Raw genomic sequence first — 26,372 nt, 5'->3', positions numbered from 1 at the left:
GGAGGGTTAAAAAAATTTGGTGACACCTAGATGGTGACTTAGGCAAAAAAAAAAAAAAAAAAATGACACTGCGATTTCGACCCTCACTAATAAAACTGCTCTGAGTGACTAGTTGGTAATTTTTTGTTCCTTTTCTTTTTTATTTTGCACCTCCAATTCATTTGGATGCTTCATAGTTAAATGTTTTAACATGTTGGTTGTGGTCATGTTAGATGGTTTTATTCCTCGCGATATTTTAATTTGACAGACTTTGCAAATGGCTTTCAACTCATCATTTTCATCAACTTCAAAAAGTTTCCATGCAAGATTTTCTTTGGACTTTGGGCCATATTAGAAAATTCAGTTTATCTGTAAACAAATAATTTACTATTAAATTTTGTTTTAAAACTAGTCACTTATTTGGATAATTAATTGAAAATAATCTGCTAAAAAAGACAAAAAGAAAAAAATATAAAGGGATGGGGTGGTAAATTGTACCAACCAGTAGTTAACAAAAAAAACTTATAGAATTTAATTTTTGAAACCAATGTATAAAAGTTTACATAATGCATTTTCTTTTGAATTTTTTTTTTTTTTGGTTGACTGTGTTCAATTCACACATGATTGATGCGGTTCAATATTGCTAAACTATAAGTCTTAAGTAAAATTCTATTTATAAATACTTTTTAAAATGAAATTATTTAATTAATCGTAAATATTATTTAGACATAAAAATTAATTGATTACAAAATCTTTTAAAAAATATATATTAATTTCTTTTTCATTCGGCAAAAAAACTGCGCCAAACACTTTTTTTTAAATTTTCAATTTATAATTCTAGAAAAAAGATTATATTATTCTGCTTTTAATATAATCAAATTCAGGGTTTTATCTTTCTGGAGAAAAAAAAAAAAATAATGGATTTTATTTCAATGAAATTTAAAAAAAAAACAACTTGACTGAATTGAATTAATTACCCTTAAATTAACGAAGGGGTTATTTAATAACTTTAGGCTTGGAAGAGATAGGTATGGGGTCGATTTTTTTGAAACTTCAAAAGAAGCCGACTACTGTCAAAATTTTGCGAAATAATACAACGTGATCAATTTCATTTTAGAGATATTTCTTTCAAAAGCCTTCTTTTAAAAAAAGAAAAAAAAGTATATTGTTCTATTAAACCTTTTACTGTTTAAATAATTTGACTTTGCTCGTTTTATTTGAAGAAAATATAAGTTGAAAAAGCATTTTCATTCACTATTAGAAGATTTGTCAGTAAAAAAAAAACAGTCGCCAAAAAGATAAGCGTTTTTTTTTTTTTTTTTTTTTTTTACTCGCAATGTAGAGCCCTGCATACTTCTTTTCAAGTTAACTCTTTTGTAGTTTTGATTACAATAGATCTGAATGAATGAACCTTGTAAGGGAGAGGCACTAAGCATTGCCCTGTTAATAATGAATTTCTTTGGTTTCTTTTTATAACATGCTACATTTCTCTCTTGCGGTTAGAAATATCAGGAAATTTTTTTCTTTTTTTCAACATCAGACTAAAAGAATCGTAATGAAGGAATCGGAAAATTAAGGTATTTTTTAACAATGCGATTCCGATTCCGATACCTCCCAAAATACACGATTCTTACGATTAACGATTCCGATTAATCGTCCCACCACTACTCATAATATTCATCATCATTTAAATAAGGTCTCTATATCCCAATGTAACACTTGATTGCTGTTATGCTCACAACCTTTGAACTGTTCTACTTCAGAAAGCTTTTGTTGAAGCTGATGAATTTTCTGAGAGTTTTAAATTGAACACTTTATTTAATCTACCAGTGTTAGGTTGTTCTCATTGCATGTTATATCCTTTTCAATATGTCCATCTAATATAGTATTATTTTTAATTTTTTTTTACTTTTAATTAAGATGTCTGTAAAAAGGGATTCTAAAGGGATATTCTACTCTTAGTTTAAGAGTTCAAATTTTACCCAATTTACACGATTAGTGATTACAACATTACCACCTTACATTCATTAGCCTTATCCTCGAGTGACCTTCTGGCCTTGATTTAAGTGGTGACTCCCAAGTAAAAAAAAAAAAAAAAAAAAAATAGAATCAAGTCTGTATGCGCTTGTTTATACATGATCTTTTCTTTCCTTGTCTGGCAATGTTTCTCTTCACTGTCAGCAATCATCTGTTTAGCTAAGACAAATATAACTTCTCATGCAGGAAAGACATGAGACGTATGCTGAGCTTTCTTCGGGGTTTTATTTGAAAGAATGGACTTAAGGAAAGAGAGACTGAAACTAAATTATTTCTCAACTCAGAAATGTGTGACACAACACGGGCATCGATAACATTCACCGAGATTATCAGTTTTCTTACATCATTTGGATGCATCTCCTTCACACCGCTTCGAACAGAGAGACTGAACTGAAAACCTTTATTTATCTCACTCAAAAATATAACATTCTTGTATTCTTCTGTTATGTTTTGTCTACAGAGTTTAATTTCTTGCCCCTGCTTTATCATCCATCTTTCGTTCAATCCTGAGAACAATTCTGTTTTACAGCTCTGGGTCTTTCTGAAATGCACTTAGAGTGAACCTTGTTAAAATTCACACTAACTAACTTAATTACTACTTACTGGTGTTGGTTCAAATTCTCTTATGTAGCATCATAATTTTAATAATGGGTTTTATTTTTTTAGTGGGTTTTTATTTTTCTATCTTTAAAAGCATATCTGAGAAAATTGGACAAGTCCTATCTGCTTATCCTTCAGCTAACATTCACATATGTGGAGACTTCAATGTTCACAACGTCGAATGGTTGACCCACTCAAACAAGACCGATGATGAGGGGAGGTTCTGTCATGATTTCTCCATTGCCTATGACCTCACTCAGATTGTTCACGAACCCACCCGTGTGCCTGACAATGACAGCCAGTATGTGAGTCTACTGGGCCTTTTTCTCACAACTTGCCCTGAACTATGTTCAGTTTCTGTTCTGTCTCCTCTTGGATCTTCTGACCACTCTGTTGTATCAATTAAGATAAAAATGAATTGTAATAAGTCCCCAGACATACCTCTCTATCGTACAATATATCAATACACTAATGCTGACTGGGATAGCTTCCATACATTTATATCGGCTCTACCTCTGCATTCCATGTTTAAAAAGGATGTGTCCTCTATAGTATCAGACCTGACGGAATGGTTAATTGTAGGTATAAACCGTTTCATACCTTCAAAAAAGTTCCAACAAAAACCTAGTAGCCAACCATGGTTCTCTCCAGAATGTGCTGCTGCCATTCCGCACAGAAATCACTTTTTCCACTGCTTCCAACATAATAGATGTATGGAAACTAAAGCCACTTTCAGGACTGCGAGCAACCATTGTAAGAAAGTAATAAAGAATGTAAGAGTTGTATGTTCAGTCCGTCAAGTCAAAAGTAGCTGAGCAGCGGCTTGGTTCCCACCAGTTTTGGCAAATAGCAAACAGAATCCTGAATAGAAGCGTGTGCTCTATCCCAACTATCATCAATGGACCTGAGGTAATTTCGTCAGCATCAGACAAAGCCAAACTCCTTGCCAAGAACTTTGCAGCTAATTCTACCCTTTGTGACCAAGGCCGCTAACCCCCAATATTTCCTCCTGTATCAGAAAACACACTATGTGATATACATATATCTGTACTTGATGTTGCCAAGCTAATCAAAAACCTTGATTCCAGCAAAGCAACTGGCCCTGACGGTATTCCAATTATAGTACTCACAAAAACTTCAACCAGAACTAGTGTCCATACTTAAAAAACTGTTTAAATGTTGTCTTAAGGAGAATTGCTTCCCATCACCCTGGAAAATCTCATCAGTATGCCCTGTATTTAAGAATTCAGGTGATCACTCATCCCCCTCTCAGTACAGGCCAATAAGTCTCCTGTGCGTCATGAGTAAGTTGCTGGAATTTGTTAAATACAGAAGTAATCAACCATCTCAGCAAAAATAACCTTCTTGGTGATATGCAATATGGTTTTCGTTCTGCTAGATCTACAACAGATGTACTTACAGTTATATCTCATAAGATTAGCAAATCTCTCGACGGAGGCAACCTTTCTAGGGCAATTGCTCTTGACATATCAAAGGCCTTTGATAGGGTATGGCATAAATGTTTACTTCACAAGATCTCTAGCTATGGTATAGCTGGAAATGTCTTAATTATTAAATCATTACTTTCTGATAGGTTCATAAGAGTAGTAGTTGAGGGGCAAAAATCAGAAGCTCACAGTATTACTGCTGGCGTCCCTCAGGGGTCCATCCTGGGGCCCAACTCTTTTCCTGATCTACATTAATGATCTTCCAAATTACATCCTTACATCATTTATAAACATTTATACTGATGACACTACCATTTATGGTAGCACATCTAAGACAGTAAATGACCAAGTTCTCTCCGATTCTCTCTCCTCTGATCTTGAGCACGTGGTACAATGGGGAAAGGAGTGGCTGGTTACTTTTAATGCATCTAAAACCAAGCTTCTCTCTTTACATCATCAACATTCTGATCCATCAGTTGAAATGAATGGCTCTCGTCTTGAGGAGGCCTCAAGTTTTGACAAGCTTGACCTTTACTCCTGATCTTAAATGGAACTCGTACATCAAATCTGTTGCCAAGGCCGCTGGAAAAATGGTGGGATCCTTCTATCGATCCAGTAGATATCTCACTGCTAATGCAATTCTCTATCTATATAAGAGCTAGGTACGTCCAGGGATGGAATACTGTTGCCACATCTGGGCAGGAGCTGCTAGAAAGGACTTGTCCTGCCTTGATAGAATTCAAAATAGACTTCGTAGCCTCGTTGAAGATGTTCTTTTCTCTTCCCTGCAACCTCTATCTCACAGAAGAGATGTTGCAAGTTTGTCTCTGCTGTATCATTATTTTCATGGAAAGTGTTCGACTGAGCTTCAGTCTATGGTCCCCCCTCGCCAAACTTTCACAAGAAACACTCGTTTAGCTGAAAACACTATTAATAAGTCCCCCCACTCATTATCTGTGCCTAAACCTAAACGTAGATTCCATGAACAAAGCTTCTTTCTTAGAACTGCACGCCTGTGAAATTGTCTTCCGTTTTCCTGCTTTCCAGCTGACTACATTATGGTTGTCTTCAAGTCTAACATAAACAAGTTCTTGATTAGCCGGTCCACTTAACAAATTTATCGAATTTCCATTTACTAACGCTTACTATATTGTCCAATTTCTACTGTACACTCTTTCATCCTTATCCTCGAGTGGCCTCTTGGCCGTGATGCCTATGTAAAAAAATTTATTGGAAGAAAAAATACTCTAAAGTTGATTGTAAAAATAAATTTTAGATTCTTACATCGAATTCCTAACAAAAAAAAAAATCCAACTTTAACTTCTACAAAACTTTACTTCTCATAATCTCTACTTTCAACTGCATAGTCGGTCATATGAATGTACTACTATAGAAAGGTACCTTAATAATTTGACATGTAGTCATTTATCTTTTTCAAAATACTTTGACATGATAATTGGTCATGTCTTTCTTTTACAGTGACAGTTATAAGCATGCAAGCTTGGGGCGTTTTAACTGTTACAAAGGCATGTAAAAAAACGTTTCCTATTTACTTGTTTTATTTGTGTTTTGAGTTTTTTTTCTTGGTCTTTTCTGTTAATTATAGACGGAGTCCACAGAAGAGGTAATCATTTTCTTGCATTCTGTCCCCCTTTATCATCCGTATGAACCTGACCCCCACTCGATCATTTCTTGACTCTCTTCTCAGTAATTCCACCCAACGTTTCTTGATAACAAATGTTATCATTTTTCACACACACACACCAAAAGGTTTCCACATCTATTTAATATTTCTATCTTTACACCAACTGCATTCCACCTCCATGTTTGTTTATATGGGCATCAAATATTTAAACAAATATTGTTGAAAGTAGTTTGTCTTTTAACCGTAATTTATCAAGTTTTCTAGTAACCTATTCTCTCTCAATTTTTAAGTTTAAAAATGAAAGAAAAAATCAAAGTTCATCATGTCTCTTGCACACGCACATTATAAACTTCCTCTGTGTACTAAAATGCACCGAACATTGATGTTATTGTTTATTTTCTTTCCCTTTGCAAAACTCAATCATGCTCTGCAATGTCAAAAAAATAATTTTCCTTTACAAACAACTAAACCAAACACCATGATTAAATATTTGAAGATATAAAGAACTTGAAGCATAAAAACTTTTTCCCAAATTACTGAATTCAGCATTAAATAAGCCGAAAAAGGTTGATATAAAACAAAATGACCAAACGAATCCTTCGTGTCTAGCATCAGATGGCATTTCCACAAATGGAGCTTCTTTGCAAGGACTTCCCGTCTATGGAATACGTATCCACGAGACTGCTTATCAGCAGATTATAACATGATTGTCTTCAAGTCCAATGTAGACACTCTTGTCATAAATCGTTTCCAAAATCAAATATTTCGTCCCAGAAATCATTCTCAATCCTTCATCTTTTAAGTGACAATCTTTTCATTTCATTAATCCTTAAACCATCAAGTTTTGGCATTCATAAGTAGTGACACACGAGTATAAATAAGACATAATATTTAAAGAATAATTGATAAAAAAAAGAAAAAAACATTTTGTTTAATATCTATTATACATTCTGGCAGGTGTTGTTGCACAGCTTTTAGAAATTAACTCAAACGAATTTATCTCTTTCTCTGAAATCTATCCTTCACCCCCACTTCATCTAATGTTTTCTTCATCTAACGCTGCTACTTATTTTACATCTACTAAGCCAACTATTTCTTTCAATGTAACCATGCCATCAAAGTCTCCTGTTTTGCAAACCTCTCCCTCTACTGTCTAGATTTAATCTTCCTCTCAGGTCATCAAAACTAAGCATGTCTTTACACATCCATCATATTCTCATATCATTTCTCTCCATGCAACACATTTCCTCAACCTTCACTAACCACATTTCATTTCCATAGATCATCACACTTATCTAATACTCTTTCCTTCATCAACAATGGTAATGCTCTACTGGTTAGTAATGGCCAAAGTTTCCTAAGCTTACTCAAACCACTCCTACTTCTTGCAATGATACTAGCATCTGCTCCTCCCTGTGCTCCAATGGTATCGTCAAGGTAACAAAACTTTTTAGCAACCTCAATAACTTTGCCATCCAGGTATACTTTCTTCACATCTGATTTGCTATCCATCTCCATTGTCTTAAACTTGACATAAACTCATCGTCACTGAGCCTACCTGTAATTCTACTGCACTTGTGTATCAATGCTTAAAAAGTACCACAAAAAAATGTTTCTCTCGACTTTCTTTACACATACTCTAATAGAATTTATGTAATAATTTTGAATTGTGTACTGCAGATTACATGTTGTACCGTGATTAGCTTTATGCATTCTAAATGAGTTGGGGATAGGACAATTTGCAAAACAGATATAGGTCACAAATTAAATATCATTTTACATTAAATAATTAAAAAAAAAAAAAATTATTCATATTCACCCCAAACAAAACAAATTGTCACTGAAACACAAGGGGCTACTGTGAATTAGGGACACTCTAAGTAGGGAGTTGAGCAGCGAAATGTCTGTTTACATACACTTAAACTTTTGAATATTAGTACAGTTGGGGAAGCAAGATACAGAGAGGAAATAGCAGTTTAGGGGAAGAAACTTTTAGACTAGAAGATTCTCCACCATCAGAGGATCTCTACAGTGAAGTAGTGAGATTTTGCTGCTTGTAGGATTAGTTGGATGTGTTTATGTTGAGGGCACACCATTAAAGCACATTTCATTAAAGTACTTCATTCTGTTCTCTCAGCTTTAAAGAATTATTTGGGAGGTGAGGGAACAGTGAAATTAAAAGGTGGTGTAAATTACAGCATCAGTGAAAAGTGTTGTGAATTTATTTAGAACACCTCATATTAAAACCTGACCTTGTCTTTTTTTTCCATGTTGTAATTAGATTGTGGTTCCTTTTTTTCTCTCTTAGCATATTTAGATAGATTAAATTTCTATCTGGTTCCTTTGATTCTCTTCATAAATTAAAAGCACATCAAACACTTCAAATGACATGTTTAATCTCTAGTTGACCTGACACACAATTGCTTTCATCTGATATCTCCTTCCCCTCCCTCATCTCTTCCTATTTGATCATGTCATATTGTTTTGGATCTGACCTTTCTCACATTTTGATGTTGGTATTTAGAGTTATGGCTAGAATGATTTGTTGGTTCTTGTTCCCATTGAATTTCTTTGGTTTATTGTCCTCATTAACATCTCTATTTATATAGAGAAATCAATATTGATAGGGATAATAGTCCAAAAAACAACCAAAAGAACGGTTTAATATCGGTTTTACATGCTAGCTTCTAGAAATTGACTTCCAAACTAACCTATCTGTGCACAGGTCTTTATTTATCCCACTTTCTCATGTTCATATTTTCCTGTCAAATAATGCTGCTGCCTTAACGAGTTTACATTTTACTAAGTCATTCATTCTTTCAATGTGGTCACACTATCGAATTATATTCTGCACACATGGCTCTATGCTGTTCAAATTAATCTTCCTCTGAGACCATCAGATCTAAGCCTGTCTTTAAGATTTGCATTACACATTCATAGTATCATTTCTCTCAATGTAAGACATATCATCAACCATTGTTGACCACGTGTCAATTCTCATATATTATCATACTACAAACATATGGGAGAGAAACTGAATGCCTGCTAGATACTACCCTTGCGTGTTTAAGATCTCTCTGTACAGTGGTTTGTCAGAGGTTCTGACATGAAGGTATTTCTCATCAGAAGTAAATCCTGACCAAATATTCAAAAGCATGGTATGCTGTCCCCTCAAACCATTCAGCATGATCCTCGGGTTGCGAACGGGGGAACACTCCCTCTATTTAAAGAGAGCAGCTTCTAATACCAAATAAGTCGTGGACAAGGAGGAACTAACTAATAAAAAATGAGTAAAAATAAATCTACATACTGACAGGCCAGCACCCAGGATAAAAAGGGTCCCTCAACCCATTTATACACCAGGCGGGAAGAGTTAAGTAATGGTGTAAACTTTCTCTCCTCTGGAAGTGACCCTATAGTCATGACAAAGGCTAACCAGAGTCGACCATTAGATCTTGATTTAAAAAAAAAAAAAAAAAAAAAAAAGAGCCTTGCCCTATCACCACTAATTCTAGCAACCAAAAAACACAACATTAGAGGGTTAAAACCCCAACCATGATCAGTTGCAGAAAAGAAGGTCCTATTGTTTTGCTACCACTATCAAAGATTGGGAAGTGAAGCAAAACTTCAAACGCGATCCTTACCGAGCAGATAAAAAAAAAACATGCTTCATAGACTATAATAAATCAATGATAAATAATACTTATCAATACCCCCTCCACTGCAGAAAAAAATAAATAAATAAAATAACTATTGGAATTGTAAGAAAACAAAAAAAAAATCAAAAATAAATATTGCTTATTACTTGTAAAAAAAAATTATCAATAAAGTCAAAACATAAAAAGGATTTTATTAACTAACTGTACCTACCAGGTATTCCCGGGGAGTCTATTTACTGTCATTTTTGTTTGCCCTATTCCCCCACCTTTTTAATGCTGTGATATATGTATAATATTTTTTTTTTTTTTACTAAAAAATTATTTAAATTATATTTTAAAATTTTAATTTATTACAACATCGTTTAGTCATTAAATTAATAAAAAATATTGTTATGAAACTATAACTAATTACTGTTATGTTTAATCTTTACTTATAAAATGATTGGATGCAAATAGCTTCCAAAACTTGATCTTTTAAAACATGAGGATTTGGTAAGAATTTTAAAGCCAATCTAAATGATTTGTTTTTTGACAGTTTAAATGCTTCCAAATTCCTTTCATGTTTTGAAGGGTCATAAAGTAATTAATTTCATTTTTACTTATTAACAAAAAATTAAAATAGCTGACATGTATACAAAAATGAAATGCATTGTGGTAAATTTAATTTTGTAATTAAATTTTTCAAAATTTGATTTTACTTTTTTAACTCGCTTCCATTATTTTGTCCTTGTGTTCTTACATTCCATGAGCGATGTTTCTGACAAAGTGGAGTAGGATTACTGTTTTCTGGGTCAGAATCTTATCTAACACGTATCATTGGCTAGTTTTTGACCTTGAAGTCTTTTTTTTTTCTAGCTAGCTCTTACATCAAGTGGTTTCATGCCTTATCTGGAGTTATTTCCATAAAAAATAATCGATTAATAAATTGTATAAGTTTCACATAGTCGAGAAGCATACATACACACGAAAATTAGTAACAATTATAGAATGAAGTTTTATATTTCATAAATCTGTGCCACATACACAAATGCATTTATTATAAAGTAGTTCAACAGATTTTTTATGTAACACATGAATCAGAAGTCCTTAACTTCAATGGTAAACAAAATTAAATTCCTTATATATTGTAAAAGTTGCACATTTGTTGACAGCAGGCTGACAGTTGTGGTGTCAGAAACGATTTACTGAGTTATCAGTCTATTAAGAGGTGCCCACTCCTAAATATAAATAGCATTGTATTAAAATATCTAATTTAAAAAAAAAAAAACTCATTTTATTAACCTATATCTTCTCCCTTCTCCTCTGTTCAGGATATCCTTGAATTGACATTGTATTTTTTTATTTTTATTTATTTATTTTTTTTAAAGCATTACATATACGTATCATATTTATAGAGATTTAAACTTCATAACAAAGTCTGCATTTTTTTAAAGTTTAAATTTACAAATTAAGAAATATTATCTGTGCCAGTATGATGGTGAAAAATATTAAGTTTTAATGGTTAAAAAAGAAAGCACGAGGAAAAAATATAAATGGGAGGGGGGGGCAGAAAAAATAGTACTGAAACTATCATTTTCACACACACACACACACACACACACACAAACCTTGCAGCATTTTCTTACTAAAATAATTAGGTAAGATAACAGTACAAACATTGTCAAATCCCCACCACCACTTCAAAAAAAAAAAAAAATGCACGTTGCTACAATAAAAACAATATCAGAAATGATTAGAGGGAATTGAATGAAATAAAATTAATGTCTCTTCCTTTATACAAACTATTTTTCTTCATTGAGAAATAACCAGTTTCTTAAGAATAGTACAAGGTTCAGTTTGTCAGTTTTTACATCATATCAACCCACTTTTTTGTATCATTTATTGCCAAAATGTAATATCTATAATTGATGAGTGAAAACAGCATTATGTGCAGAACATGACTTTGTTGGTTTGGCCACATTGAAAAACTGGATGAAAGTACTTGGGTTAGATGTAAAACAGTTGAGGTATCATGCTCAGTTGATTAAAGAAAACAAGGCAGTGATAAAAGGGATAAATAAAAACTTGACCAGGGATAGGTTAGTTTGGAAGTTAATTTCCAAAAGCCACCCAACACATGCCAGCATGGAAAACAGATGATATAATTCTATTTTCTTTGACTTGCTGTCCCTTAAATTTATAGCTTTTAATTCAAAATATTATCTTTACTTGTAAATTAGTACGTTTTTGCTTTCTTGATATATCTGGAAGCCAAATTCCAGTCTAATTCCGATTTATTTTTTTTTTGAGCGGATGGGGTGCTGAATTTGTGTTCATTTTAACGGATGATAGCTAACCCAATTCTCTGCTAAATTCATTCCAGGCTAGTGAGTTTGAGAAGCTCCATGAGACAATTGCTTAAAATATGCTGAGTATTTTGGTAAAAGTCTATTTATCAAGCTGTACACTTGTTAGTGGTAGCAGTGCTACTCCACCCTCCCAAACTCCTTAACTGGGGCAAAGGATTCTGGCATGCTGGGTTGTTTAACTCTATATTCCATCTTCAGAAGAGACTATTTTAAACAGCACCTTGGAAACTCCTTCATTTTTATCAACTTCCACGTTTATACTTAAGTCTTAGAACCTCACAAATTATATCAATTATTTTAATAATAAAATCGTGAGAGTATTTTGCAGGTCTGTATTTTTTATTATTTAAAAAAAAAATTTAATGGAAATATCTCCAGACAAGGCATGAAACCACTTGATTTAAGGAGCTAAAAAAAATAACACTTCAAAATTAGCCGACAACAAATATTATATAATATTTCTAACATAGAAAACAGCAATTCTTTCCTTTTTTTTCAGAAACGTCACTCATGGAATATGAAGACAAAATATAGGAAGTGAGAACCACAAGGTTACCGAATGTAAACTCAAGGTTCACTTTCTACTCTCCATAAATACATATCCATATATTTCACTCCAGTATAACTTTCATAATTGTAATTTTTTTCTTCTTACTATCAATCAAATATATATTGGAATAAAAAATGCAATATCATGCGAAAAAGCAAAATTTAAAAAAAATCCTTTTAAAAAATTTAATTGCAAAATCTACTAGAGTAGATTTCTCATTTTGAAAGTTTTTTTTGGGGGGGTAGTCATCCATTTATTTTCTATTATTCCTTAATCCATTTTAACCAGACGTCAAGATGTCAAGGTTCTATTTATGGGTTGAATGGAATCTTATCATTTAGAAACTATTTGCAGAATATGTATTGACAAGCCATTCGTATTCAAAGTATATGCGCAGTTTTGGTATAGAATGACACAACAAAAGTTGGTAATCAATCAACCATATGTGACTTTAATTGACCCTAGATCATACCTCTGTCAAACATAATGTATAACTTGTTCATAATTTTATTTGGTTTAAGATCTGTTTTACATGCTGGCATGTGTTGAACGGCTTTTAGAAACCTATTTAGTATTTTACAATATAGCATTTTTTATTTAGATAAATATTTGATCAGTCATAACTTTTTTTTAATGTCATATAGTTGCAAAAAAGTGCATACTCACAAACAGGTCACACGATTTTATTAATATAAAGATTTGACATTGAGTTTTGGAGTCTTTAATTTGAAACTAATTTTAATAAATACACTTTATATAGGCGTAACTTTTTTGTTAGCATTTAAGTTGCTTTATATCGAGTTATAGCAATACTTTTGTTTTGTACTTTAGAAAGTCATAACTAGGTATTTTTATGATGGATTAATTTTGTTTTAAGAAAATACAACTTTGTTCTTTATTCTAGAAGTGATATCATGTGATGTTCTTGCTTAGAAATAGTCATGAATACAAAATGTGTGTGCCGTCATTTGCTGATGTTTCTGAGATGGAATTTCTTTTGTTTTTTTCTATAATTGTAATTTGACTTTGTGCTGACGTTTCTTAAATCAAGTAAATACAGTTTTTTTTCTTGTAATCTTGCTTGTTTAATTAAAACTTCTACATGGTGATCTAATGTGTGGGACTATGTTCTATGATATATTTTGAAGAAAGCTTTATCAAATGGTAGATGTTTCAAATGTCTTTATATTAAGTTTGATAAAATTAAAATGTTATTTATTATTATTTTTTTTTTTTCAAGGAAGTCACCACTTCTCAAGTGGCCTTGATGATAAGGGTTACTAAAAGTACAGTGGTTACTAAGACAACAGCATGTTAATCATTAATGGTGGAAATTGGGTATAATTTGATTATTTAAAGGGATGGCTCCATAGAAACTTGTTTACATTGGACTTGAAGATGACCATGTTGTAGTCAGCTGGAAAGCAGGCCAGCAGAAGAGAATTCCACAGACCGGCAGTTCTAGGAAAGAAGCTTTGTTCATGGAATTTGTGTTTTAGATAGCGAGTGTGTGTGTGTGTGTGGGGGGGGGTGACAGTGGCTGCAATTACTGTTTTTTCTGAAAGTTTAGTAAAGGGGACCATAGATTGAAGCTCAGATGAACACTTGCCATGAAAATAACGACAGAGCAGAGACCGGTTCTGTGGAGAAAGAGGTTTCAGGGAAGAGGAAAGGGCATCACCTGCTAGGTTTTGAAGTGGGTTTTGAACTTTGTCAAGGCAAGAAAGGGTGCTCTAAGCAGCTCCTACCGAAATGTGGCAACAGTACTTCATTTGAGGACCTATCTGACTCTTATATAGGTAGAGGGTTGTGTCAGAAGTGAGATATACCGTGGAGCGGTAGAATGACTGACCCAACCATTTTTTTCCAGCAACCTTGGTAACAGATTTTATGTAAGTTTTCCATTTCAAGTCCGGAGTGAAAGTCAGATCCAGAAGATTGTTAAAGTGAGGAGTTTAGTATATATTGTTTCTGTCACTCTCTCACATTTTGCAAATAGAAAAAAATTAGCTTCAAATCTTCGAACTAATGATTGTTTCTACTGGAAATTTAGTTTTGTAGTAAAATATGTTAAACAATGCTTACGAAAGTCCTGTTCACATTCTGGTTGTTCAAGAATTGTTAGTCTATAGTAAAGTTACGTTGGTTTGTTGAAATTTAGCAATTTGGAACGTTTTTGTTTTGTTTTTGTTTTGTTTTTGTTTTGTTTTTTTTCATTTTGACATCAAACTTTTTTTTTTTTTTTTCTAACATTTCTTGTTGCCAGGTAAATTAGCTGTTACAGAATAATTTTATTTTAAATTAAAAAATAGTTTTATTGTAAAATTAACTTTAGTGCTGTATCCATATAGCTTCAAAGATTTTAAAAATTGTCTCGGAATATTTCTAAACAGAACAATGGAATGTAATATACAGAGAGCTTAACAGCATTTATTCCAATGGTAGATATGTTTTAAGTTTATATAATAAAATTTTCAGACGACATATCATCTGTAGCCATTCATATTTAAATATAACTTAAATTTATTTTTTAAATGTTATTTTAAACGATTGCATTCAATTCAATTAAACTTTAAAAGTCTGGTTTTAAGGGAAGAGGCAGATAAGAAACAGCTGTTTATAGATTTCATACAATGTCTATTTTGCAGTTTAAAAAAGTATTAAATTTCAACATTTTATAAAAGCTCATATCACTTTGATTTCAAAAATCATTTTTTTATGACATATTCTTTCATTAACTTATCTCTTCAAAAATGTGAATATTTTTGACAGATTTAAGAGAAATAAAAACGAGGTAAGACAAAAAATGGAAGTAAAAAGTCTCTTGAGCATTTTGGGCTTTATGTCTGGGCAAAGTAACACTGGTGTTATATTTATCCTGAGATACAAGAGACGTATTTTAATTAAAAACAAAAAACACCCTGCATTTTGCTTTTTTTAGATCTAGAGAAAGTTTTAGTGCCAAAAATGGTTGTCTGATGAGCTTTGCATAAACTAGGCACAAATGAGTGTCTGAAGCTTGTTCAAACAATGTATAGAAATGCCCGGATATGTTAGAATTAACAGGTTTAGTGACAACTTTAATGTTAAAGTAAGCATATATCAAGATTCTGTACTCGGTTCATTGGATTTTGTCTTGTATTATTCAAGGAGAATTATATAGGTTGCTCAAGAGATGCTGTATGCTGATGATTCGGTCCTTCCATGTGAAACATTGGGAAATTTACTTAAAAACTTGGAGGAATGCTATAAAAAAATAAATGTTCTGAAACTTTTATGAATGCCAAAGTGATTATTATTAGTTGTAATGTTGGAAAACTTCCCAAAAAGAGGAAAGTTTCTGCTTTGTGGAAAGGTAGTTAGGATGCTATCCAATCTTTTGTGACACTTAACGCATTGGGCACACAAGAAATGCAGTGGAATTGTTGGTAGGTTGAGTGATAATAACCAGTTTGTAAGAATAAGTGTAAGACAATGGAAATGGATGGGAACAAAATATATTTGGATGGTGAAGCTCTTGTGATTGTTGTCAAGGTTTTTTTTTTTTTTTACCTTAGTGATACCATTGAAACATAAGGTGAAGCAGGTGCTAGTGTGATTGCACGAGTTAAGAGTGGATGGAGTATGTTTAGGGAACTTCTACCTTTACTAATCTGCAGTGTTACCATTGTCAGTCAGGGGAAGAGTCTATCAGGTAAGTATGATGCATGGAAGTGAAACCTGGCCAGTGAAGATTGAGGACATGTGTTGCATGGAAAGAAATGATACAAGAATGATATGATGAATGTGTAATGTGAATCTTAGGGACTAGTTCTAATAAGCTGAGAGGAAAATTAAATCTGGACAGTATGGAAAAAGTGTGCAGAATGGTATCGCCACATTGAAAGTGTGGATCAATGGGTCAGTAGATGTAGAATAGTTGATGTAGCGGTTCACAGATGAAGATCAAGGGAAACAGTTCAGTAATGAAGATCAAGGGAAACAGTTCAGTAATGAAGATCAAGGAAGTGATAAAAATGGACTTGAGGGAAAGATGGATAAAGATTTAGAGAGAGAGAGGTTAGTTTGGAAGTAATTTTCTTAAAGCTAACACATGCCAGTATGTGAAACAGACGTTGAACCAAATATGATAATGATGATGCAACATTGAAATGCAGCTACTGTCAAATAATATAATAAACTGATCTCAATAGATGTAAATCCTTCAATAAAGAAAATAAAATGAATCTTCTGAAGATTCCAAATAATACAAATAACCAATCCTTATTTCCAAAATTCTGAAATGTAAAATGATTACAAACGTTTTCTATAATATTGTGGATAAATTCTTATCATTTAGGGTGAAAAGAGTCATGATTCCAAAATTTTTCACAATTCTAGCACAATTACCAACTCCAATTGGATGGCTTTTAGAAATTAACTTTCAAACTACTCTCTCTGGCCAGCTCTTTATCTGTCTTTTCTCAAGTCCATCCTTATCACTTCCTCCCATGTTTTCCTTGCAACTGCCCGTTACCTCATCTATTAACTCAGGCACTCTCATTCTTTCAACGTGGCTAAATCAATAAAGTCTCTTGTGGTGCACATGTCTACTTATACTGTCCAGATTTAATCTTTCTTTGAGGTCATCAGATCAAAACCTGTTTTTATACCTCCATCGTATCCTAATATTTCTCTCCAAGCAACACATGTCCTTAACCCTCACTGGCCAGATTTCACTTCTAGACATCATCACACTGTATACACGTCTGATAAACAGGTTTATATAGGTTGATAATTGTAACTCTCTGATGGTCAGTAATGACAGGCGTAACTGGAATTTCCACTGTCATGCACTAGTATATATATATTTTTATGTAATATAAACATTAATAAATTATGCCGTATATACACTGTCATGCACTAGTGTGTGTGTGTGTGTGTGTATATATATATATATATATATATATATATATATTTATGTAATATAAATATTATGCCGTATATACACTGTCATGCACTAGTATATATATATTTGTATGTAACTTGGTGAGTTTAAGTAAAAATAGCATTCTGTAATTGTAAATAAAAATGCTGAATTAACAAAAAAATAAATTTAAAAATGCACAGAAATTCTAATGATTGTTGAAAATTAAGTATTGGAGTTAAGGTAAAAAAAAAATGTTGAGAAATACTCACCTTAAATAAAGATTGGGCTATCCGTCCTTATTACTTTGACCCTCCTCCCAGCAACTGACCCTGCTACCTCATCTAGTAACCAATATTCATTCTTTCAACATGACGAAACCAACAAAATCTATTGTTTTGAGATGTCTCCTTATAATGTCCACATTTAATCTTCCTTTGAGATCATCAGATCTAAGCCTGCCTTTAAGACTCACATTATGCATCCATTGTATCATTCTTATATTATTTCTCACCATGCAACACGTGTCCTCAACCCTCGCTGGCCAGGTTTCATTTCTATACACCATCACACTGCATACACATGCCTTATAGACTTTCTTAGTCAACTAACTTGTAACGCTCTGCTGGTTAATGATAAAAATAACTGGAATTTCCATTGTCACACACTAATATTTAAATATATATATAATATATTTAAAAATTATCTATAGAAATGGCCACCTTAAAGATTAGGGTGTTGTAAATAGTTTTTTTTTCTTTTTCATGACAGTGTAAGTTTATAAAGAAAGATCAAAATAATTATTAAAAAAATACTTAAGCAGGTATAAATTTTAATCAAATGTGTCCACTTATTTTTTTTTTTTTAATAAAAAACAATAAAAATAAAGATGTCCATATAAAAATAAATGTATAGCTTATTTCTTGTAAACATTTCCTTTTTTAATAATTAAAAAAAAAGTTGGGTCTTTGCTTGCAAACATTTCCTATCCCATTCATGATAGCATTGAACAATGACTGAATGCATACTTATACAAGTAGCATATTCAGTATTATTACTTACATGAATATATCTCTTCCCCCCTCTCCTCTTTCTCTCATAGTTTAGTTGAAGAAAAGGACATCTTACTGTAAAAAAATTAACAAAAAAATTTCATTTGGTTGATTATTTTTATGGCATGTTTTGTACATGATTGGTTTGTAGATGAAATTTTTTTGTAAAGAAATACTCTGGAAATGACCGATTCTATTTAATCCATGAAAGGAACTTTGAGAGGTGGATTCACACAAAGCTTACAACTTGGAAAGCTGTCTTTTATTATAGTAGCGAAAAGGCAGCACAAAGGGGCGATTTTTAGTCCACCTCCTGCAGAGGGATCGTGGGGCGTTTTTATATCATCAAAATTATTAGTTTTATTACATCCGACATTCCTAGTGTGCTTTATGTCAAATTTGGTGTAATTCTAATTTTGAGGCCTTTTAAGTGTTGTAAATCATCATTCTAGTGTATAGTCTCCCCTCCATCAAAATACCAAAAATATGCTTCACCAGTGTTATCAAGATATATATATATATATATATGAGAGAGAGAGTCAGGGTAGTGTTTTCTGTGTTAGAAGCGTTGATTGAATTTTAAAATGAAATGCGTTTGAAAGCCAAATTACAACGCAGTATTTTGAAAATAACCAAGTAGTTCATACATATTTCATTTTAAAATTCAAATTCAATCAATGCTTCTAACACAGAAAACACTACCTTGACTTTCAAATTGCATTGCCAAACGCATTCTTCCGGAATTTCAAAAACAACACTGCAGATAACAGCATGCGGACTCTTTAACTTTTTTTCTTCTTCAATTTAACAACATGGCGAGAAAAAAAAAAAAGATTATATATAAAATTCTGACGAAAAAGTATAACTCTAAAACATGAATTTTAAACCAGTAACTACTTGTTTATTTTTAAAATATTGAATTGTAATTCAGCTTCCAAACATATTTCATTTAAAATATATATATATATACACACACACACACACACACACACACACAATGGAAATTTACACTTATATTGGGGCCCCGTCTTTCCCAATCAAGACCCACATTTCTTATTCATATTCATTGAGAAGGTGGCACTAATAGTAAAAAATAAATTTTTTTAACCTCTTATTAGGAGTCTTAATTTCAATATTACTGTTCTCCTTAAAATGTTTTATTTTCAAAAAAAAACAAAAAAAAAAAAAACTAAAATCATACACTCTGTTCAGAATTCTGCCAACTCTAGATTTCAGATGCTGCTTTAATTTCTTCTAAAGATAAAATGTTGTAAATTTCAAAAATGAAGTCCTCTCGAATTGAAAACATAAGAGAAAGTTTAAGTATGCCTAACCTTTGGACACAACAGATACACCAAATCCATCCTCTTTGTAATAGTTCACACTCCATTTTTCCTTTCTATATACTATATAGACGCTTTTTACTTTTTTAATCCCTCTATTCCACTTCTATATTCAAATGTCTTCATAACCTTATCAAACTTATTTTATTTTTTATCATTAGATGCGTTCCAAATCGAAGAATTTTAATACATATCATATTTTATATTTTAACCCCAATATTTTCTAAACTTTTCCTTAAATCCATAATTTCTTTTTTGCCTTTTTTACTGTCTTATTTTACTAATCTTTTTTATTTTCTCTTTTCGCTCATTGATTTGGGCATATGCTTACACACACACACACACACACACACACACACACATATATATATATATATATACGTGTGTATGTGTGTGTGTGTGTGTTGATTTTATTGTTATGGCAATGCTGATTTATAATATAGTGCCACCTATCATCATGTCTAGAATATCCTTAGCTTACCTTGACAATTCACAGCTGTTTTGACACATTTTCTCTTGATTACATTTTGTTTACTAATTAATCTTACCACCTCTTTTCTCCCCTTCTTTTCTATCCTGTCTAAACCTGCCAGTTGGTATATTTCTTTCTTAAGTCTATTTCCTTTTTTTCCTTTCTCTAGTCTATCTCCCTCCTTTTACACGTCTTTTCTTTATTTTTTTTAATTTCTAATACTTAACTTTATTCGATTTGGCCTGGTCGGCTACAAACGGTTGTAATATTTTTTTGGTTTTGCTTAGTTTAACCTCTGAATATTTTACTGCACTCACTTGGTAGAGGAATTTTAAAGCAAGAGGTTAGTTGGAGTGTGGGGATAATAACAAATGGATTATGTGAAAACTATCAGGTGATGACGCAATAAACTAGATTGTTTTAGATGTTGATGTCGAGTTGAAAAGAAGAGTTAAGTATCGGCTTTTGGCCGGGTTGGACATGGAATGAGGTAATCCACTCGATATGAGTTGTGGGAGGGGGGGGGTCAAGATTTGGACAACAGTGAAATTGTACCACCACCCGCCCCTACCGTACGAAAAAAAAAGAATAATTGAAGGAATGAAGAATAAAAGATGATGAAATCACCAACTGTGTTTGGCGTTAAGGAAAAAAATGACACTATGACAAGAGGTATGCTGTTTGTGTATATGTAAAACACACCTCCACACACTCACAGGGATACACAAACGAGATGTTATATACACCCATGTTAAATAGACTAGTATGCAACAGTAGTAATATATCATTAATAATAGTATAATTTTGATCTCAAGTAATGCATTCTGTATCTCAAGAGTGCTTGATGCTACATTTGGTGCAATTCTTAAATTGAGAATATGTAAGAATTAATAAGTATTAATTATATTTCTATAACGAAGCTTTTGTCAACTGTTTCATACCATATTTAGTAGAATTTAATCAAATTGTTTTTAACACATAAGTGTTTATTTATTTAATAAGAGTTCTTGCATAGATCATTATCAGTTATTGCTAACTGATAATAACTGGTGTTACCTGGAGTTACTTTTCATCATTAACAATACTAATAGTATTAGTAGCAGTAGCAACAGAACTAGAATGTTCACCCCTCTCCTTCTGACACACCTGAGATGCCAAAGTTGCTTCATACCAAATTTATTACGAATCTGTTAATTTTGGAGCCTATAAGTAACAGGTACATGTTTATCATAATATTGGTTGATTCAGTATTTTGAAAGACAAATTTTTCAAATCAACTTCAAAATTTATACATAATTTTAAAGAAATTAGAAGAATTGAGGAATCGCAGCGCAGCGCATGACTTCATCAAAAACAAAAGTGATATTTTTGTCTTAGCCTATCATTTTATTAGTTTTTTAGTGTTGCTTTTTTCATTTTTTCATGTTTTCTTTTCCAAAATTTGTCAGCTTTTTTTTTTTTTTTGCTTTATATCTTATGTTGCTTTAAACTTTTTTTGCTTTTTTTTATTTTTTTTTTGCTTTTTTTTCTTTTCAGTTTGTCAGTTTTATTGATGACTTATCTGATGAAGAATATGATGATAATTCTTTTGATTATTACAAATCAGATTCTTTGCTCCTGAGTCCACTTCTTAGACATTCTCTTTCTGGCTTTACGTTTGAGGTACCAAATATGCACAAACAATGACCCCCCTCCCCTCCATTTTTATGTTCATACCTTCACTCATTCACTAACATTTTTTCACTGATTCACTTGATTGTTTTATGTTGTACCAAACGTTTTGTTATGCATCATCATTGCATCATCATCATCATCATTGCATCATACGGTTGGTTTCTGTTTAAAATCATTTTACCCTTTTAGTATCAATTAAAGATGTTGAGGGATTAAAAAATGCTTTCAAGTAGCATTACCATTTTCTATTATATCTATAATAGAAAAGAAAATCGTCTGTCTGTGTCCAACTAAAATTTTAAAAAAACCTGCTCAAAAGTGAAGAGAATTTTAAAAAGTTTGACACATCTTTTAATTTTTATCATAACCTCTAATTTTCCTCAGGAATGTAATCCAAACATTTGTGTAGCTTACTTGACAGTATATTTTTATACTACTATTAGGCTTGACTCATTTATTGAGTGCTGTTGAAATAACTGAAATACGCTATTTTATGTGTGTGTGTGTGTGTGTATATATATATATATATATATATATATATATATATGAAATGGTATTAACTGCATGCAGTGCCTGTATAAAATTGTATTATCCATATACGATATAAATGTTTATGAACTGATATACCTAACATTACCTTAGTATTAGATAGAATTGTGATTTTCAGAAATGTTGTGTGCATTCCTCTTGAAAAAGAATTAAATCATTTTGGTATTCTACAAAACACTTTCAATTACAGATAACTCATTGGAATGTGGAATGTAAGCTAGTACTGTTCAAGACTTACAATTTTTGTACGAAGAAAAAAAAAAGACAACTTATTAAATAATATATAAATGTATATGCATTCCTAATGTGTTCTTGGGTTTTGTTAAAGCATGTTTGTTGTTCAAAATGGGAGATTCCACATGCCAAAATTGATGTTGCCCTTGCAGGAGTTATTAATTATTCATACTGTACAAGGGCAACAACATGCAAACTTTCAAAGATTAGCAATTTTAAAGTATAATTATTCTGCAAGAATCTGATGCGGGGAAGTAATTAAGGCTATACACTTCTTGACAAAATGAGTTTTTAAATTCATTGAGTAAATCTTTCTACAGTTAATGCTACTACAACTTTGATTGGTTAAATCCATTTCTGTAGTGAAATGATAAAAAAGCGTCATCTGTTTTGAGATTCAGTCATCATGCAGTCTAACTTAATTTCACCTGTTAATGAGCTTATACATGCCTTGCATGGTAAGCTCTTACAATTTTAAATTCAACTGAGCTCAAATTAGTGAGTAAATCGCTTTGATCTTAATGTCTACATAATTATATCAGGTCGATGCAAAAGGTTTTGTTAAATGCATCGTTTGTAAAATTCTTAAGATCTTGATGTGAAATATGAATCTAACTAGTGTTTAATCTCCTCCCGTGATGTTAAATGGTTATGTAATCCTTGGAATCCGAATGAGCTAGGTAAGGAGAATATGTAGAATGAGGAAAGATTTCCCAACAAAATTCATCTAGATTTTTGGTCAGTAGTGTTGTGTGAAGATGAGCACTATCATGATGGAAAATGACTCCATTTCTGTTGACTAAAGGAGGTCGTTTTTGAGTCAACAATGGTGAGAATATTAAAGAAAAATATGAGTGCTTTAATAATCTGCAAGAAAAAGTAAGTTTATCATGGTGATATATTTATCATCATGATTAATTTATAATTTTTTCTTTTAGATTAAGTAATAACAATATGTATAAATGACAATGGTTAAAATGCCTGAAGTCTTAAACTACTGGTCACATAACACTGAAATTAACATGAAAAAGTGATCGTACATCAAGGGTGTTTTATAACTAGTAAAATCTTTATTTGGATGGATGAATAATACATACAGAAATATATCAACATGCCCAAATTCAATCATAGCTAAAATTGATTTAAGTTTAAATCCTTCTTATCTATCTGTTCTTTTAGCTCAAACTGTAGGGAATGCGACTGAAGTGCTAAATATTTTGGTTTTGATTCAAGCTGATAGTGGCCAAGTTTTTTTTATTTTCTTATTTTTATTTTTTTACTTTTGAAATCCGTACTAATATATATATATGAGAGAGGGAGAGAATTGACCCTGTAATTATAAATGCTAAATCTGCAGGAATTAAAATATATTTAAATGTATTTTTCTGACTGGGCAAGGCCTGAGACTGCAGGCTCCTAGAAACCGTCATCACTCCTGATCAAATGAAATAAGATGCTTAAATGGATGATGATGTCTTTATTTCAATTATTTTCACGTGAGAATTTCAAATAGAATTCTTGATTTAATTCATTACAGTTCGACTACACTCATCCCTTGTTACATACCGCTTTTGATATGTAATATCAGTTAAAACATTGGAAGAAGGCTTGACTGAAACATTTAAATGAGGACTTCTGTCGGAAACAAATGTTATCAGAATAAATTTGAACATTGCATTCAGAAGTGTCATCAGTAATGTTTCCTGATATTGTGAGAAGTTTGGTGTTTCAAACTTCTGTGCAGCTCATCTGAATAAATAATCACTGATTCACAAAACACAAATATGTGTGAATGCATTTAACTTCATTAAATGTGAATAATCATTGTGTTGACCTTATGCGGTTCCGTTATTAAGAGGATATTGATGTCATTGGCAATTAGAACTCTTTTGAGATTTGGCGTGGAATCCGTTTTAAAATGGTAAAAGACAATTTTTTTTATATCAAAAACAAAAATTTGATGACTTAAATGATTTTTTTCAAGGAGAAATTGTTTTTAAAAAATCAACTTATTTAAAAACAAAAACGATTTCATTATTTTATTTAAAAAAAAAAAAATCCTGTATATACAATCTATAACATTGTTTAAATATTAACAAGCATTTTTATACCTACAGACACTAGTGGTAAATACTTACACAATCATCAGTGCCGGAAGCGAAAATTACTGCTGGTTGTGATTTAAACCAAATCATAAAAAAAAATCACCCTTGACTCTGTAGGCAAGCATTCTTTCTCCAAGCCACTGGCAATTAACACAAGAAATGGGAGGGGGGAGGGGGGATTAAATGCCATGTTGGTAGGCGCACATAGTAAATGGAGAGCATTCTGAGAGAGGAAGTCAGAATGTTCCACTTGTACTAAAGTTAACTGCTTTTTTCTTTATTCCCAAAACAGCTAAAAAGAAAAAAAAACTCTAATTTTGAAAATTAGAATTTACATTTATTGTTTGACACAAGAAATACAACTTGAAAATTAAAATTTCCTTATTTCATGGAGTTTCAAAAGAATGGCTTTTATCTCTAGAGGAAAAATAGCAAAATATTTACAGGCTGGCTATAGTTTTATTGGTTAGAAAATCTTCAAAATGTGAAAGAAGTCATTATTAAAAAATATATAGATCCAAAGGATATTCCACATGGCGAAGAAAGGTATAAAACAAAATCCAAAATATGGGTTTGTTGAAAAAGTTTACAAGTGAAAAGATTTAAGGAGTGAATATTATTATTGGCTAAGAGTTGCAAAAGTAACAACCACTTCCATTGGTCACGATTTAAAAAAAAACAAAACAAACACGTGAAGCATGCATGGTCCCCCGTGAGTACACAGTGAACAAGGCATTAAAAAAATGACAAGTTCCGCATTTGCCCCCCCCCCTCCATTTAGCCCTCAAAGCCCCCAGTAGACATCAAATCCTGGTGAAAATGAACAAACGCTCCAGTTTTAGACCTTAACATATGTAAATTTGAGTTCTGTACCATGCGAAAAAAAAAAAAAATGACTAAGTCCATCAACCCCCCCCCCCATTTAGCCCCAAAAGTCCCCAAGGCTTTAACATATTGAAATTTGAGTTCAGCACCATGCAAAATTGTAAAATAGACATACACAGAAAATTTTGGACAAATGTGGTAAAATAGTCCCAAAAATTAAGTGTTTTTAGTAGCCCTAAAAGAGCCCCTGGGGCACACCCAAGAGTTATCGCAAAGTATAGACAAACAAAATTATATAGAAATTAGTCAGTTACAACTTTCCAGAAAGTTTTATAAAAATCCAAGGCATCAATTTTTTTTTTTTTTTTTTTTTTTTTTTTTAATAAGCACAAAAGTGTCAATTTTAGCCATTTTAACCTGAAAGGCACCCCTAGAGGGCAACGGAGTTTTCCTGGAAAACTGTTCGGTTACTTTTTTTTTTACTCATATCATGTTTAATGTTTGTGAAAAATTTCAAAAAATTCCAAGGCGTAGTTTGAGAAAAGTGCGGGTAGAAAAATGAACAAGGGTGAATTTACAGGTCCACTCTTTTGTTGGGGGACCAAAAAAAAAAAAATTGATGCTCTACCTCAAAAATTGAGCATTTTCATCTGGTTAGGATTGTCTTATAAATATTAGTATTAATATTTATATACCTACTTTAAGTTTCCAAAATTATTCATTTTGTAAACTTTAATTTCTGAACTTATATATTTGTAGGAATAGTTGGGTTTAGTGACTTTATTTCTAAAATTCAAAATTGCGTAATGGAAACATAAGGTATTTACAGCTTCTCTTTTAATTTTCGGATTTTAATCATGTCAAAATCATGTCAAAATGCACTTTATTTCCTTTTGACGGATTGAGTTTTGATATTTCTTCTGATGAGTTAAGGGCAAAATAGATT

The 26,372-nt window shown here is 32.0% G+C and overlaps 1 protein-coding gene across 10 annotated transcripts in view; it reads left to right on the top strand.

Annotated features, from left to right (window-relative positions):
* The window catches only part of LOC145293116 (uncharacterized), a 327,847-nt gene that overhangs the window by 249,274 nt on the left and 52,201 nt on the right, over positions 1-26,372 (top strand). For 4 of the 10 annotated variants that reach the window (XM_080139499.1, XM_080139500.1, XM_080139498.1 and 1 more), the window contains 2 exons: positions 5,671-5,688; positions 21,576-21,701. The exons of 4 other annotated variants lie outside the window; for them this stretch is intronic. In XM_080139499.1, coding sequence (XP_079995625.1) covers positions 5,671-5,688; positions 21,576-21,701 — 144 coding nt within the window. The remainder of the gene's footprint in view (positions 1-5,670; positions 5,689-21,575; positions 21,702-26,372) is intronic. 2 more of the 10 variants (XM_080139504.1, XM_080139501.1) reach the window with 1 other exon arrangement.

Source organism: Euprymna scolopes, chromosome 14 (genome assembly GCF_053919585.1).
Source record: "Euprymna scolopes isolate OS-2025 chromosome 14, ASM5391958v1, whole genome shotgun sequence".
NCBI lineage: Eukaryota > Metazoa > Mollusca > Cephalopoda > Sepiida > Sepiolidae > Euprymna > Euprymna scolopes.
This window is presented reverse-complemented; position numbering and strand designations above follow the sequence as displayed.